This window comes from Lithobates pipiens, unplaced genomic scaffold, assembly GCF_037356315.1.
Source record: "Lithobates pipiens isolate NorthernLeopardFrog02 unplaced genomic scaffold, aLitPip1_a1.2 Scaffold_3, whole genome shotgun sequence".
NCBI classification, from domain to species: domain Eukaryota; kingdom Metazoa; phylum Chordata; class Amphibia; order Anura; family Ranidae; genus Lithobates; species Lithobates pipiens.
Window position 1 is genome coordinate 14,865,472 of NW_027507790.1, and position 13,923 is coordinate 14,879,394.

The following is a 13,923-nucleotide window of genomic DNA, read 5'->3' on the forward strand; positions in this document are numbered from 1 at the left end:
GTAAATGTCACTGGCAGAGAAGGGGTTAACACCAGAGGGTGATCAAGGGGTTAAACTTGTGTTCCGTTAGTGTGTGGGGATAGGACTGAGTAGGAGAGGAGACATAGTTTTTCCTACTTTGTAGGAACAAAGGATATGGCTCCTCTCCTCTGACAGCACAGGGATTTTTGTGTTTACACACACACACACACACACACACACAAATCCCCATGCTGGCGCTCATGCACATGACTGCGCGTGGCCAGCGGTGTATGTACCCCGCCGTCAGCGCGCGCCCTCTGGTGGCCGAAAAAGGGAAGGACGTACCCGAAAGGGATTTCGCCCAGGGGAGCCATTCTGCAATAGTCTGCGTGAGCTGGTCGGATACTGGTTAAAAAACTAGAGTTTTTAGCAAATTGGAAAACCTCTATGCAGTGCTGGGACAAGGACATCCAGCACCCAGGGCAAAGATGCCAAACAGCGCCCCCCCTCACCAATTCATGATGTGCAAGATTAGGGTATCCTACACCCACAAGGCACTCTCTTGTTAAAATCACTGCCATGGTCACTTCTCCTGTTAGCCTTGGAATAGAAGGAAGGTGCCCCCATATGTACAGTATCCCATTGAGCCATGGGCAACTGTCCCTCCTGCCCACCCCTTGTCCTGGCCCTGTCCCTATGTGCAATAATGAGAGCAAAAGATTGACAGGAACTCTAATGCCGCATACACACGACCGGACTTTGCGGCAGAATAGGTCCGACGGAATCATTCCGTCGGATATTCCAATCGTGTGTGGGATAATCCGATCGTTTTTCTTTAAAAAATTCAGGACCTAGAAATAGAACATGTTTCAAATCTGTCCGATGGACAAAATTCCTATCGGGAAAACCATTCATCTGTATGCTGGTCCGACTGACCAAATACGACGCAAGGGCAGCTATTGGCTACTGGCTATTGAACTTCATTTTCTAGTCCCGTCGTACGTCATCACGTTCAAAACAAAGGACTTTGTGTGAGTGGGCAAGTCCGTTCATTCGGAAGTCCGTCGAACTCCGTCGAAAGTCCGTTGGACCTTTTCTGCCAGAAAGTCTGGTCGTGGCATAACTTTTTACCATCTCAATAAGCTATGCCCTTAGGCCATATTATCGTTTCTCTAAAATGCCTTCAGGGTTAAGGCATTTGATCATTTCACACAATAGTGATAGAGAAGATCTTTAAATTTCTATTACAAGTTAATCAGAGTTCTGATTTTCTAGCAGATATCTGGGAGTTCTTCTGTAGTTCGTTCCTTCTGTCCTTACAAGCATTTACATGCTTAAGGGCATTCAAAAACTAAGGATCTACTAACAGGGTCACTGTAAGGGCGTTGAATTACATAATTTCTAAATGCAAAGAACAAAAGGCTTTTAAAAAAAAAAAAATTCCTGTATAACAAGTATTTTATCTACTCCTCAGGACACAAAAAAATGCTACCATCCAGCTGACCTATAACGGTTACTTAGTTGACTTTTTTAACAGATCTGTAACCTTTTATTGGTGGCCTAATTTCCTGCTTAGGGATTTTAAAACTGTTTGACAGTGCAAGTAGGCTGGAACGACCAGTGCTTCTGGTTTACAGATCCTACAATTTTAGATTTGCATTTTGGAACAGTTCCTGAAAGGAAAAGTCCAGTCTGAAGTATACCTTCAGAACCCAATTTTTGAAAGCCTATGCTCTTGGTGACTGGTGTGTGCAGTTGCCCTAGGACAAACTGTCATTGAAATACTACATGGACTGCTGTTACTTGAACCCACTGGCTGTTTGCTGGAGTAAGAAGAGATCGGTTACACCTTGAAGTTGTAAACCTGGCCTAATACAGTCACTTGAAACCTGTTTCAGTCTGAAGGGCAAGCTTGCTTCTCGTACTAAAGACTTCTAAGAACATGAAAGACAATACTTCTAGAATAAGGGTGCCAAACTCATCCTGGGCCGCAACAGCAATTATGGTTGTCCTCAAAGGGCCAGTGATATCTGTAAGACTATATAAATGGATCTACTCTCTCATTAAATCATTGCCTCTGCATTCGGTTACTACTGGTTTTAGTAATAACTTAAGACTTAAGCTGTGAAGAGGAGGCACAGATCAGCACAGAGCCCACTCACAAGTTTGAAAGGAGGGTCACACAACGCTGGTATCATCCACAAGAGACTTTATTGGAGAATGTGCAGACAGAACGTGGTACTGCCATGGTTTTCTGTCTCAGGAGTCTCCAAAAAAAGTGTCTTGTGAATGATACCAGCAGTGTGCGACCCTCCTATTTAACTGGCATAAAATTGTATTAGTCTCATAATAATTATAAGCAGATGTCCAGAGCCCCCCCCCCCCCCCATCAGAAGTCAAGAGTCCTTTGAAAGAAAGTGCAGGGTCTGGAGGAGGACCAGAGGAGGGCTGGAGTCATCTGAATGCAAAGACCAGGGGAGACAGAGACGAGGGGGTGCTGCTACTGCACAGAGAGGAGCATAATCTGTAGGAGGAGTTCTGTTCTAGCCTCTGCTGCCAGTTGCTGAGATTGGGGGGGGGGGTGCAAAGATGAGCCTCTCCATGACTAAACGGAGAAGGATCTGGTCTGGTGGAGGAGTTCTGTCATTCTCTCTGCCGCTGAATGTTGAGAAAAGGTGGGAGCGGAGACGAGGGGGTCCTGCAGCTACCAGAGAGGTGCGAGGGCCACATGAAATGACCTGAAGGGCCAGATTTGGCTCGCAGGCCTTTTGTTTGACATATGAGTTCTAGATTGTTCAACTCAAATCTCAGCTTTTATTTGCGGCAGAAGGCTCCATAACGGGAATATTGCATATCCCTGCTGTATGTGATGCTGGAAATTTATGAGCTAACATTACTGACTTGTTTTACATTTTGAACTTCACGGTTTCATAGTTAATCTGGTTTAAAAAAAAAAAAGACAAGTCCACCATGTTCAAGAACTACAAGTCCCATGAGGCAGAGCCACAAGCATGACACCCATAGGCAGAGGCATGATGGGACTTGTAGTTTTGCAATAGCTGGAGGTCCGTTAATTGCATATCCATGGCCTATAACAAGCATGCAGAACAGAATTGTTAGGTGTATCTATACCCAAACTAAAACAAAAATAAGATATTGAAGCTTATTAGTACTTAGATGTGGTAGCTGCTTTCCTTTTCATTTTTATCAGACTTACCTTCCTTTATTTTCACCTAGTGTTTCTGCCAGTAGTACCTCATCTGTCCTAAGTGGACAAAACCTATAACCTATGTATCAGAACAATAGAAACAAGGTAGAACTATAGATCAACACCCCTCTCCTCTTCTCCATAACATAGAGGACACTATTCTGTAGTCTTCAGAATTAGCCGAGAACATTTTAATTGATAACGTCAGACAGTAAGAGCGGGTTCACACAGGGGCAACTCAGGATCCGACTTCAGGTCGCCCCTAGTCACGCTACATGTAAAAAAAACAATGTAAGTGAATGAGAGCCGTCTTAATGCACACTGCTGAATTCGCTCCGACTTCAGAAAAGGTTCCTGTACTACTTCTATCCGACCTCTAGGCGACTGGTACCCATTGATTTCAATGGAATTTGCCTTCAAGTCGGATCTCCATCTATATTGAGGCGACAGTGTCACCTCTCACAGAATAATCAGCTCTCGAGAGGGAACTCCACGCCAAATTTTAAATTAAAAACCGGCATGGGTTCCCCCTCCGGGAGCATACCAGGCCCTCAGGTCTGGTATGGATTTTAAGGGGAACCCCCCTACGCCAAAAAAACGGCGTGGGGGTCCCCCCATGATCCATACCAGACCCTTATCCGAGCACGCAGCCTGGTCGGTCAGGAAAGGGGGTGGAGACGAGCGACAACCAGTGGCCAGGGTTGTCCCCGACAAACAACGGCCAGGGATGTCGGGAAGAGACCCTTGTCTTCATCAACATGGGGGTGGGTGCTTTGGGGAAGGGGGGTGCCCCACGGCCCCCCCACCCCAAAGCACCTTGTCCCCATGTTGATGAGGACAAGGGCCTCTTCCTGACAACCCTGGCCGTTGGTTGTCGGGGTCTGTGGGCGGGGGGCTTATCGGAATCCGGGAGCCCCCTTTAATAAGGGGGCCCCCAGATTCCGGCCCCCAACCCTATGTGAATGAGTAAGGGGTACATCGTACCCCTACCAGTTCACCTGGGGAAAAAAAGTGTCAATAAAATAAAAAACATAACACAGGTTTTAAAGTAATTTATTAATCAGCTCCGGGGGTCTTCTTCCGACGTCGGGGGACTTCTCCGCTCAGTTTGGCCTCTTCTCCCGCTCTCCAGCATCGTCTCCCGCTCTCCAGCGTCTTCTCCCTGGCTCCTCTGCTGTCTTGTTGCAGCTCTTTTACTAGCGGAGGAGCCCGGTCTCCTCCGTCCTTCTTCTCTCTTCTTCCGATGTTGACATGCCGCTCTCTTCCACTGTAATGGCTTGTGCGATAACTTACATAGGTATGGGGCGTGGTCACACAGTGACCCCGCCCCTTTATGACATCAAGTCCCGGGCATGATAGACCCCTTACTCATTCACATAGGACTCACATAGTATTCCGATAAGCCCCCCGCCCGCAGACCCCAACAACCAACGGCCAGGGTTGTTGGGAAGAGGCCCTTGTCCTCATCAACATGGGGACAAGGTGCTTTGGGGTGGCTTTCCCAAAGCACCAAACCCCCCCATGTTGAGGGCATGTGGCCTGGTACGGCTCGGGGGGGGGGGGGGGGGCGCTCGCTCCTCCCCCCCCCTTCCTGACCGGTCAGGCTGCGTGCTTGGATAAGGGTCTGGTATGCCCTTAAAATACATACCAGACCTAAGGGCCTGGTATGCTCCCGGAGGGGGAACCTATGCCTTTTTTTTTTTTTAGCGTGGAGTTCCCCCTTGAGAGCTCATTATTGTCTGGCCATGGCCAAAGTCGCCTGGCCTGGGGCGACTTAAAGTTGTGTTGTAAGTCGCTCCAAGTCGTGTTGAAGTTGCGCTGTTATTCATACTCAAGTCGTGTCCAAGTTGCCTCCAAAAGTCGCGCTGGAAGTTGTGTTGCGCCTGTGAATGGAGTCTAAAGGATTTCTGGCAATACTAACAGGTATTTTTCTGAACTTATACAGATATAACAAAATAGTTTCAATGATGTATTTAATAGACTAAAAAGGGACAAAAGAAGTGTTTTGTTCAGGTTTACATTCACTTTAACATGTTAATATAATTTTCAAATGTGTTTTCAGTCTTCTTAAAGTGATTGTTATTTTAACTTAACAGGTGTTCAGCTATCAGATAATGACAGCTGATCGCATGTGTAAACAAAAGCTCGGTAATCCTTTATTTTTTCTCCTCACGCTGACAGAAAAAAAAGCTGATCACCGGCTTATGTTCAAGGGACATCGGTCGCGAAGAGGAAGAAGGCACATCTGCCTCGTCCTCTGCCTCCTCTGTGCCAATCAGTACCCCCTGCCAGTGCCCACAGTACCCACCATTGCCCCCTATCAATGCCCATGAGTGGCACCTATCAATGCCACCTATCAATGCCCACCAGTGGTGCCAATTAGTGCCTCATCAGTGCTGCCTTTCAGTGTAACCTACGAGTGCTGATCAGTGCCCATCACTTCCATCTATCAGTGCCACATATTAGTGCCACTTCTCAGTGCCCACCACTGCCACCTATCAATGCCTTTCAGTGCCACCCATCAGTGCCACCTCTCAGTGCCCACTAGTGCCGCCTATCAGTGCCCACCAGTGCAGCTCATCAGTGCAGCCTCATCAGCGTACATCAAAGAAGGAAAAAAACTACCTGTTTGCAAAATTTTAGAACAAAATATAAAAATATATAATTTTTCGGTTTTTTAAACAAAAAATAAAAACCACAGAGGTGATCAAATACCACCAAAAGAAAGCTCTATTTGTGGGGAAAAAAATGATAAAAATTTAATTTGGGTGCAGTCTTGTACAATTGTCAAAGTGCGCCAGTGCTGAAAGCTGAAAACTGGTCTGGACAGGAGGGGGTTTAAGTGCCCAGTAAGCAAATGGTTAATGTAAAAATCCTTAAAACTTTAGAAACACTTTAAATCTGCACATTTTTTTGTTTGGATAATAATGGCCATGAAGGTCCTTGTTCAGATTCCTTCTACTATTGTGTGGAAACTCTCTACCCATTGTTTCCCAAATGGACTTAGTCATTGTCATTGTCCCCCTGTCACCTGTTGGAGGCTACAACATTGCATAGTCCAAAATAGCGATCTACAAATGATGCTGGAACTAAAGCATGTAGCTAGAAAAAAAAGTGTCTGAAAGAGGATGGAGAAGAGCAACGACACTGAGATACAATAAATAACTATAAAATAATTAGGAAAAGGGGAATGGGGAAATTTGGCACTTTAAATGAGGCCATGGCCTAGTAGGGCCATGCGCCTCCATCCCTATCACTGTTAAGTAACATATATACCATACTACATATATAGCTTTTATGCGATGAGGGGGATCAAGAAGGCCATAGGTCATGCAGTTGCTACATTGTATTAATTGTTTATTCTTTTACCATTGTTGGCAGTTTCTGTATTCAATCGAGGTATGCATTTATAATCATGTTGTTATCAGTCATTACTGTTGTAAAAATCTACATTGTCAATAATATGTATCTTTATGTATATGGATTAAATATTTCTAATCATGTTTTTATAGAGAAATTATTATTTTATTTTTTTAAATAGTTATCATTGTACATTATTTTAATCCCATGCTTCATTTAAAGTCACAATAAATAACTAATAAAAAATTTTTAAAATCATAATTTATTTAAAAAAATGGCAATTGTTTGTGATACACAGTGCTTTAACAAACTAAATGTCATCCACAGTTTATATCTACTTTAAACATCTCCATATTCAATGGCTAAGTACTTGTTCAAGATTAGCAACTCACTATATAGTAATGCCAAGACCAGAATGACAACCCTTCAGCAGTTCCACAAGGTAGCGCCCATATTTTTATCACCTCAGATTTACTTTTGAGTGCTACACGGGATGAGCTATATTTTGTTGTACATGCGTGTATATTCTCTAAATTCTGTATGTGACCAAAGGTGAGCATTGAATGGCTATATGTGTTCAGTCTGCGACTATGGTTCGTTATCTCATTTTCTGCCTATTACAGCAGATAAGTGGAGTGACAGGGTCATGATAATGGTTTATGCAATTCAGTATTTGTTCATCTGTCTGGAAGTGATCTCTAATTCTATTGGTTGTGTTAGATCACCTGTTGACTATTTCACGAGCTGCTTGAGAATGTCTATATTTGTTCTTGTAATATTGATTTTTAGGATTATTTTTGTTTCATATCTACCGTGCACTTTTTCAGACTTTCTGCAATTTGAAGTCTGCATTGGCATGTAGACCAGTACACAATTTTAAACAGCCGTACTGGGGCTGTTTTATTACACATGAAATAGAAAGTTGCATTAAAAGAAACCTACAGTATGCTGAGAGAAATACGGAGGCTAGTTTTGAGACCAACGCGCCGATCCAGTTCATTAAAAATGTATTTGTCATTGAATGGAAACAAGCATGCAGATCAGGAGAGTCAGGGTAAAGCCTAGTACACACGGGCCGAATGCCCATCGAACGGTTTAATAGAAATCGTCTGACTTTTGGCCCGTTTTGTTGCCACAGGACATCCAGGCAGCTAGCATTCTCAGGAGAGGAACATAAGCCTACGTTCACACTGAGGGCTGGTTTGTAATTGTTCGAGTTCAGGTGAACTCACACAATTTCAAACCAGCATTTCAGTCAGACTTCGGGGGCGATTTGACAGATATCTGTGCGAGTTCATGCACATATGTCTATTGAAATCCCCATAGAAGTCACCGAAAGTAGTGCAGATAATTACTTTTGGGAATCAATGTGGCACTGCAAAGTCGGCGTCACACTTATTGGGATGGTGCCGTTGCTGGCAATATTATTATTATTATTCAGGTTTTATATAGTGCCAACAGTTTGCGCAGTGCTTTACAACATGAGGGCAGACATTACAGCTACATTACAATTTGGTACAAGAGAAATCAGACAAGAGAAATCAGAGGGCCCTGCTCATTAGGGCTTACAATCTAAAAAGGCGGCGATTTAACATGTCAAAACGGCTCGATGTGAACGTGGGCTTAAAGGCTCTATTCTTCCTTTAACAAAGGTTTCCCCCCAAAAGCTTCTGGTGAGCATTGGTTGACAGTTCTTTAAATCTGTATACATACTCTTCATTGCTCAACTGGCTATTCTTTTTAGGTGGAAATGAAGACCAAACTATTCAGCATCTTTTTTAAGTGAGCTTAGTAAGTTTAGCCACCGCCTAGATTTCCCTGATCTCAGGATGTAAACATAAATCCTTCAAAGGCTGGATAGATGTAGAACAGGAATTGACAGAAATACCCCCTGCAACCTTGCCTTGGATATCAGATGTCCTTATCTAAGTGCCATCCACTCCTGGGCAACACCCTCTCAAATGTTTCCAAAACTCGCAGTATCACATGAATACACTTCCAGCACTCTGAAATGAATCCAGTCATAAGTACTCCAGCCTTTTTACCAGGACTTCAAGACTCTCAATTTAGGCCCCTTCCACATAGGCATCATCTGTTCAGTCACGTTTTCATCAGTTTTAAGATCAATTTACATCCATTTACTTCAATTTTCACTTCAATTCTATTAAGTTCAGTTTATATCAGTTCGATTCAGTTTACACATCTACATACTTTTTTGCATCTGTTTTTTTTTTTTTTTTTTTTAGTTGTTGCAGAAACCAGAGGGGACAACTTCATAATCTGCAACTGCACAATCTAGCAGAAACTCATTTCAGCCAAACAAGCCTTTAAAGTTACATAGTTACATAGTTAGGTTGAAAAAAGACACAAGTCCATCCAGTTCTATTTCAATCAATAACCTTTAATCACGAACTACTTTTAAAATGAATATATGACAAAGTCCAAACTTTTTACTTAGCTAGATGCCAAGTCTTGAGATCCAATTGAGTCCCCAAATGTACTTTGTTGGTCTTCCTTTGTGCCTTGTCACCCAGCATGTATGAAGTAGGTTAAAGAATCATGTGCTACATTACTCTTCATCCTCTTTAAGCATGAACTGTTTTACATGTCCTACTCCTCATAATTTATATAGCTGCTATTTACTTGTTATCATTATACCCTTTAATTGTTATGCTTGCCATGGACTATTGGAATATTCTCAGAAATTGTGTCTGATGTCACTCTGTAACCCATCTCTAGATACGATAAGTTATGGAAAAAATTATTGATTGATTCAGTTCATGATTAAATTGCCTATATTGCTAACCCAAATATTAAATTACATTTGTGTAGCCAGGCACCAGGCCTTATTAATATGGACATAAGTGCACCTTCATTTTTTTTTTATCCTGTTTTGTTTTTTCTTTTCAAAGCTGTAGAACAATAACTGGATTGTATGATGGCCTTTACAACTGTATATACCAGGGGTCTCCAGTCTGTCTAAACAAAGGGCCAGTTTACTGTCCTAGGCCCCTTTCACACATGCGGACATTATGTTCGTATTTCATCCATCCGTTTGCGGATGAAATACGGACATACATGCATTCCTATGGGATAGCATGAACATCCGCAGACACCCGATATCGTCCGCCTCCGCAATTGTCCGATTCTGCAGACGGAGGAAAATCCTATTTTTCTATCAGTCTGCAGCGCGGATCGGATGAACACGGACAGACGGTCCGTGCTCATCCGATCCCCCGTAGAGGAGAGCTGACAGGGCGGTCCCTGCACAGTGTGCCAGGACCGCACTGTCATCCGCCGGCTCAGTGGGACAATGGAGCGATCCCCACTGAGCAAGCGGATCATCACGGGGCGGATCATTACTGATCCGTCCCGTGTGAAAGGGGCCTAAGACTTTTAAGGAGTTTGGACTTTGCCCAGCAGAAGTAGAAAATGCCCCAATGTCAGTAGATGTAGCCAATCTCCCACCATTGGTATATTTGAGAAGAATATTCCCCCATGTCAGTGGGCATTTTGGTGTCAGTGGGAGGCAAAATGCCCCATTGTTAATGTCAGTGGGAGTAGTGGGAATAGTGCCTTGTATCAGTGGGAGAAATAGTACCCAAAGGACCAGATAAAGGCAAGCAAAGGGCCACAGTTTGGAGACCACTGGTATATACAGTACATACCTCTCTTGCTGCTGAACACTGCTCCATTGAAAAGGAATCACAGCCTGACGTTTCTTCTGAAAACAACATTTCCAGGAATGTTTACCATTTTCCCCCACAGCTCTCACTGGTTCCTCCCAAAACTGTTCTGTAGTTATGTAGCAGCTATCATAAATAATTAGGGGCACTAGACCCACACTCCCAGAAGGCTCAGTTTTAGAAGAAACAGTGATTCCTTTTTAAAGGAGCGTCATTTGATGACATGGGCAGCAGATGAGTTACGTATACACTTTCCACTTTGTAGGCACAACTTTTAGGGATACCTTTAATTTGGCGATAGGGTTTCTTTAAAATTGTATAAATCTAAAAAGAAACATTACAAAATAACTACTGTATATGTTTAAGAGAGAACAACTATCTCTAGGGCCCTGTTATTACATTATCTGCTGTGTAGACTTGTAACACTTCATCGTTGTTCATAACATACTATACATTTGTTTTTCTTCTAGGTGTCTGAATGGTGGTGTGGGTTTTGTCTTCCTTTATGGTTTTGTTATGGTTATTTTGGAAAGCTAGTGGCCGTGTTACTTGCAAAGGATACAAGCCTTCCTTGTGTACTGGTGGAAACACCATGGAGCCAAACAGTGATCACTCTGAAGATTTACAACAAGAAGAGGTTGCTGGTCCTTCCACAACAGAAGAGTGTCTTGGAGGAGCAGGAATCAGTTCTTCAGCTCAGGCACATCATGGGGACGTAACTCATTCCTCTACAGAACTTGAGCCAAAACAATTAAAATTTGGGCCTTCTAAAGGAAGTCTTTCTAAACCCAGAGACACAAAGATGAAGAAACCTCTCTTATCACGCTTTATTCTAGGGTCTTCAGAAGACAACTCTTCTGATGATGAGTTTGCTTCTGGCTCCTTCAAAATTGTCAGGAAGAGCAGTCTTACTAGCAGCAGTTCTCAGACTCCATCCCTGTCATCCCTACCAGAAACTGAGCCATTGATAAAAATCAGGTGAGCATGTATTTTATTCACTTGTTCCTTGACTGCTTTTGATTTGTCTCTGAATATGGGCCATTTTGGGCCAATGTTAATGGCACCCCAATCATAGCAGACATATGTGCTCAAAAAGGGGCACAACCTATTCTTCCACATTTTTCGCACATAGGGCAGCCCACTAAAATGTATGAGCCACCCTATGCATATAGTGCATTGCGTGTCATAGTGTAAATGGGACCTTATAGAATAATTCTAGGAATCTGTAGGTTATACAGAGTAACATTGGACACACTTGGACCAATGTAACTATGTACATACCTTTGAATTTTCAAAAGTTTTTTGTTCTTCGCTGAAGGTAAATCCTATTTATGATGAAAAACACCTACCTAGGTAGGGTCCAATGAAATAAACAAAGAGGGGTATTTAATGGGTGTGGCGCTGCTCTGAATGACATGCAAATATGTGTCCTCTGTGTATATATAATTTTACTTCAAGTTAATACCTGGCCGATTCCCCTGGAAGTTGGAAATCACTGAAATAGACACTGCCCATGCTGAGCGGCCAACTTGATGCATTGTAAACCCTGGAGGTCAACCGCTCGGCATGGGTGTCATTCAGAGGTAGTCAAGTGAAAAATACTTTAAGCAGAAGTTTGTGTCACCTCTATATCTCATTTATACATGTGGAATGGACATGCAGATTTAAAGCTATGAGGCAATGTGGATATATAGGAAACAGTCAGCATAATTTTGAGCTATTAGTCTATTGAACAGACTCCATGGATGGATGAGCTGTATACGTGGCTCGTTTGGTTACTTATGAGGGCTGGATTAAGGACATCATGGGCCTGGTGCTGAGGATTTTGTTGGGGCTTTTTATAAAAATAAATAAATAAAAATGCAAACTTTTTTTGTTACAACAAATTAAATTAAATAAAGAGAGGGAGGATGAGAGAGAGAAAGAGAGAGAGAGAGAGAGAGAGAGAGAGAGAGAACAATAGATGATAGGAGCCCCAGTGGTGGGGTAGGTCCTCAGCTACCTACCCCCCAAACTTGGGGCTTCTTGTGACCCCTGGTGGCTGACCCATGACCCTCAAATTCGATCGTTTTTTTTTGTGATTTTTTGTTTTTGGCAAATGGACCTATCTTTTCACAGCTATAAGCAAATATTTTTACTGATTGACAGCAGTGGCGTCTCCAGGTTTCATATTATTGTTTCATTATTATTTATTTTTTCTCAAGAATAGAATGCACTCCAGAGGTCTTATTAGAAAGAGAGATGGTAGCTGAACATTGCAGCAGCAGGAGGCCAGTTAGATTTAAGGCGTGTAATTGTTCTTTCAATGTTGCTCTTCAATGCTGCCTATCATTGTTCATCAATGCCGCCTACCAGTGCAGCTTATCAGTGCTGCCTATCAGTGCTCAATGCCCATCAGTGCTGCCTATCAGTGCCTCTTCATCAGTGCAGCCTATCAATGCTCAATGCCCATCAGTGCCGCCTGTCAGTGCCCATCAATGTAGCCTATCAGTGCCCATCAATGCCCATCAATGCAGCACATCAGTGCCTCTTCATCAGTGCAGCCTATCAATACACAATGGCCATGAGTGCCGCCTGTCAGTGTCCATCAATGCAGCCTATCAGTGCCCATCAGTGCAGCATATCAGTGCCCATCAAAGCTGCCTATTAGTGCCCATCAATGCTACCTATCAGTGCCTCCTATCAGTGGCCATCGATGCTGCTTATCAGTGCTAAATGCCTCCTCATCAGCGCAGCATATCAATGCTCATCAATGCTGCCCATCAGTGCAGCCTATCAGTGCTCATTAATGCTCCCTATCAGTGCTCATCAATGCCACCTATCAGTGCCCACCAGTGCAGTCTATGAGTGCTGCCTATCAGTGCTCATCAATGCCGCATATCCGGGCCCACCAGTGCATTTCCCCAGAGTTCTGCCCATTAATGATGCCCATCAGTGCCACCAATCATTGCTCATCAATGCCGCCTATCAGTTATCATTAGTGTCTACTCATCAGTGCAGCCTATCAGTGCTCAATGCCCATCAGTGCCACCTATTAGTGCCCCTTCAATGCAGTCTATCAGTGCTCAGTGCCTATCAGTGCTGCATATCAGTGCTCATCATTGCAGCCTATCAGTGGCCATCAATGCTGCCCATCAGTGCTCAATCCCCAGCAGTGCAGCTTATTAGTGGCACCTATCAGTGCTTATCAATCCCACCTATCAGTACCCATTAGTGCCTCCTATCAGTGCAGCCTATCAGTGCTCAATGCTGCCTATCAGTGCTCATTAGTGCCCATCAGTGCAGCCTATGAGTGCTGCCTATCAGTGCCCATCAGTGCAGTCTATGAGTGCCGCCTATCAGTGCCTAATCCCACCTATCAGTGCCACCAATCATTGCTTATCAATGCCACCTATCAGTGCCTCCTCGTCAGTGCAGATTATCAGTGGCCATCAATGCTGCCTATCAGTGCTCAATGCCCATCAGTGCAGTCTATCGGTGCAGCATGTAGTGCCCATTAATGCTGCCTATCAATCCCCAATAGGGCCTCCTATCAGTGCTCATTAGTGCTGCCCATCACTGCCCATTTGTGCCTCCTATCAGTGCCCATTAATGCTGCCCATACGTGCTGCCCATCAGTGCCTCCTATCAGTGCTCATTAATGCTGCCCACCAGTGCTCATTAGGGCCTCCCATCAGTGCCCATTAATGCTGCCCATCAGTGCCCATT

General features: G+C 43.7%; 1 protein-coding gene across 3 annotated transcripts in view; it reads left to right on the forward strand.

The window, feature by feature from the left end:
* Positions 1 to 13,923, forward strand: part of ACACB (acetyl-CoA carboxylase beta) — a 165,551-nt gene that overhangs the window by 9,332 nt on the left and 142,296 nt on the right. For all 3 annotated transcript variants that reach the window (XM_077461310.1, XM_077461312.1, XM_077461311.1), the window contains one exon: positions 10,686 to 11,193. In XM_077461310.1, coding sequence (XP_077317436.1) covers positions 10,694 to 11,193 — 500 coding nt within the window. In that variant the 5' untranslated portion in view covers positions 10,686 to 10,693. The remainder of the gene's footprint in view (positions 1 to 10,685; positions 11,194 to 13,923) is intronic.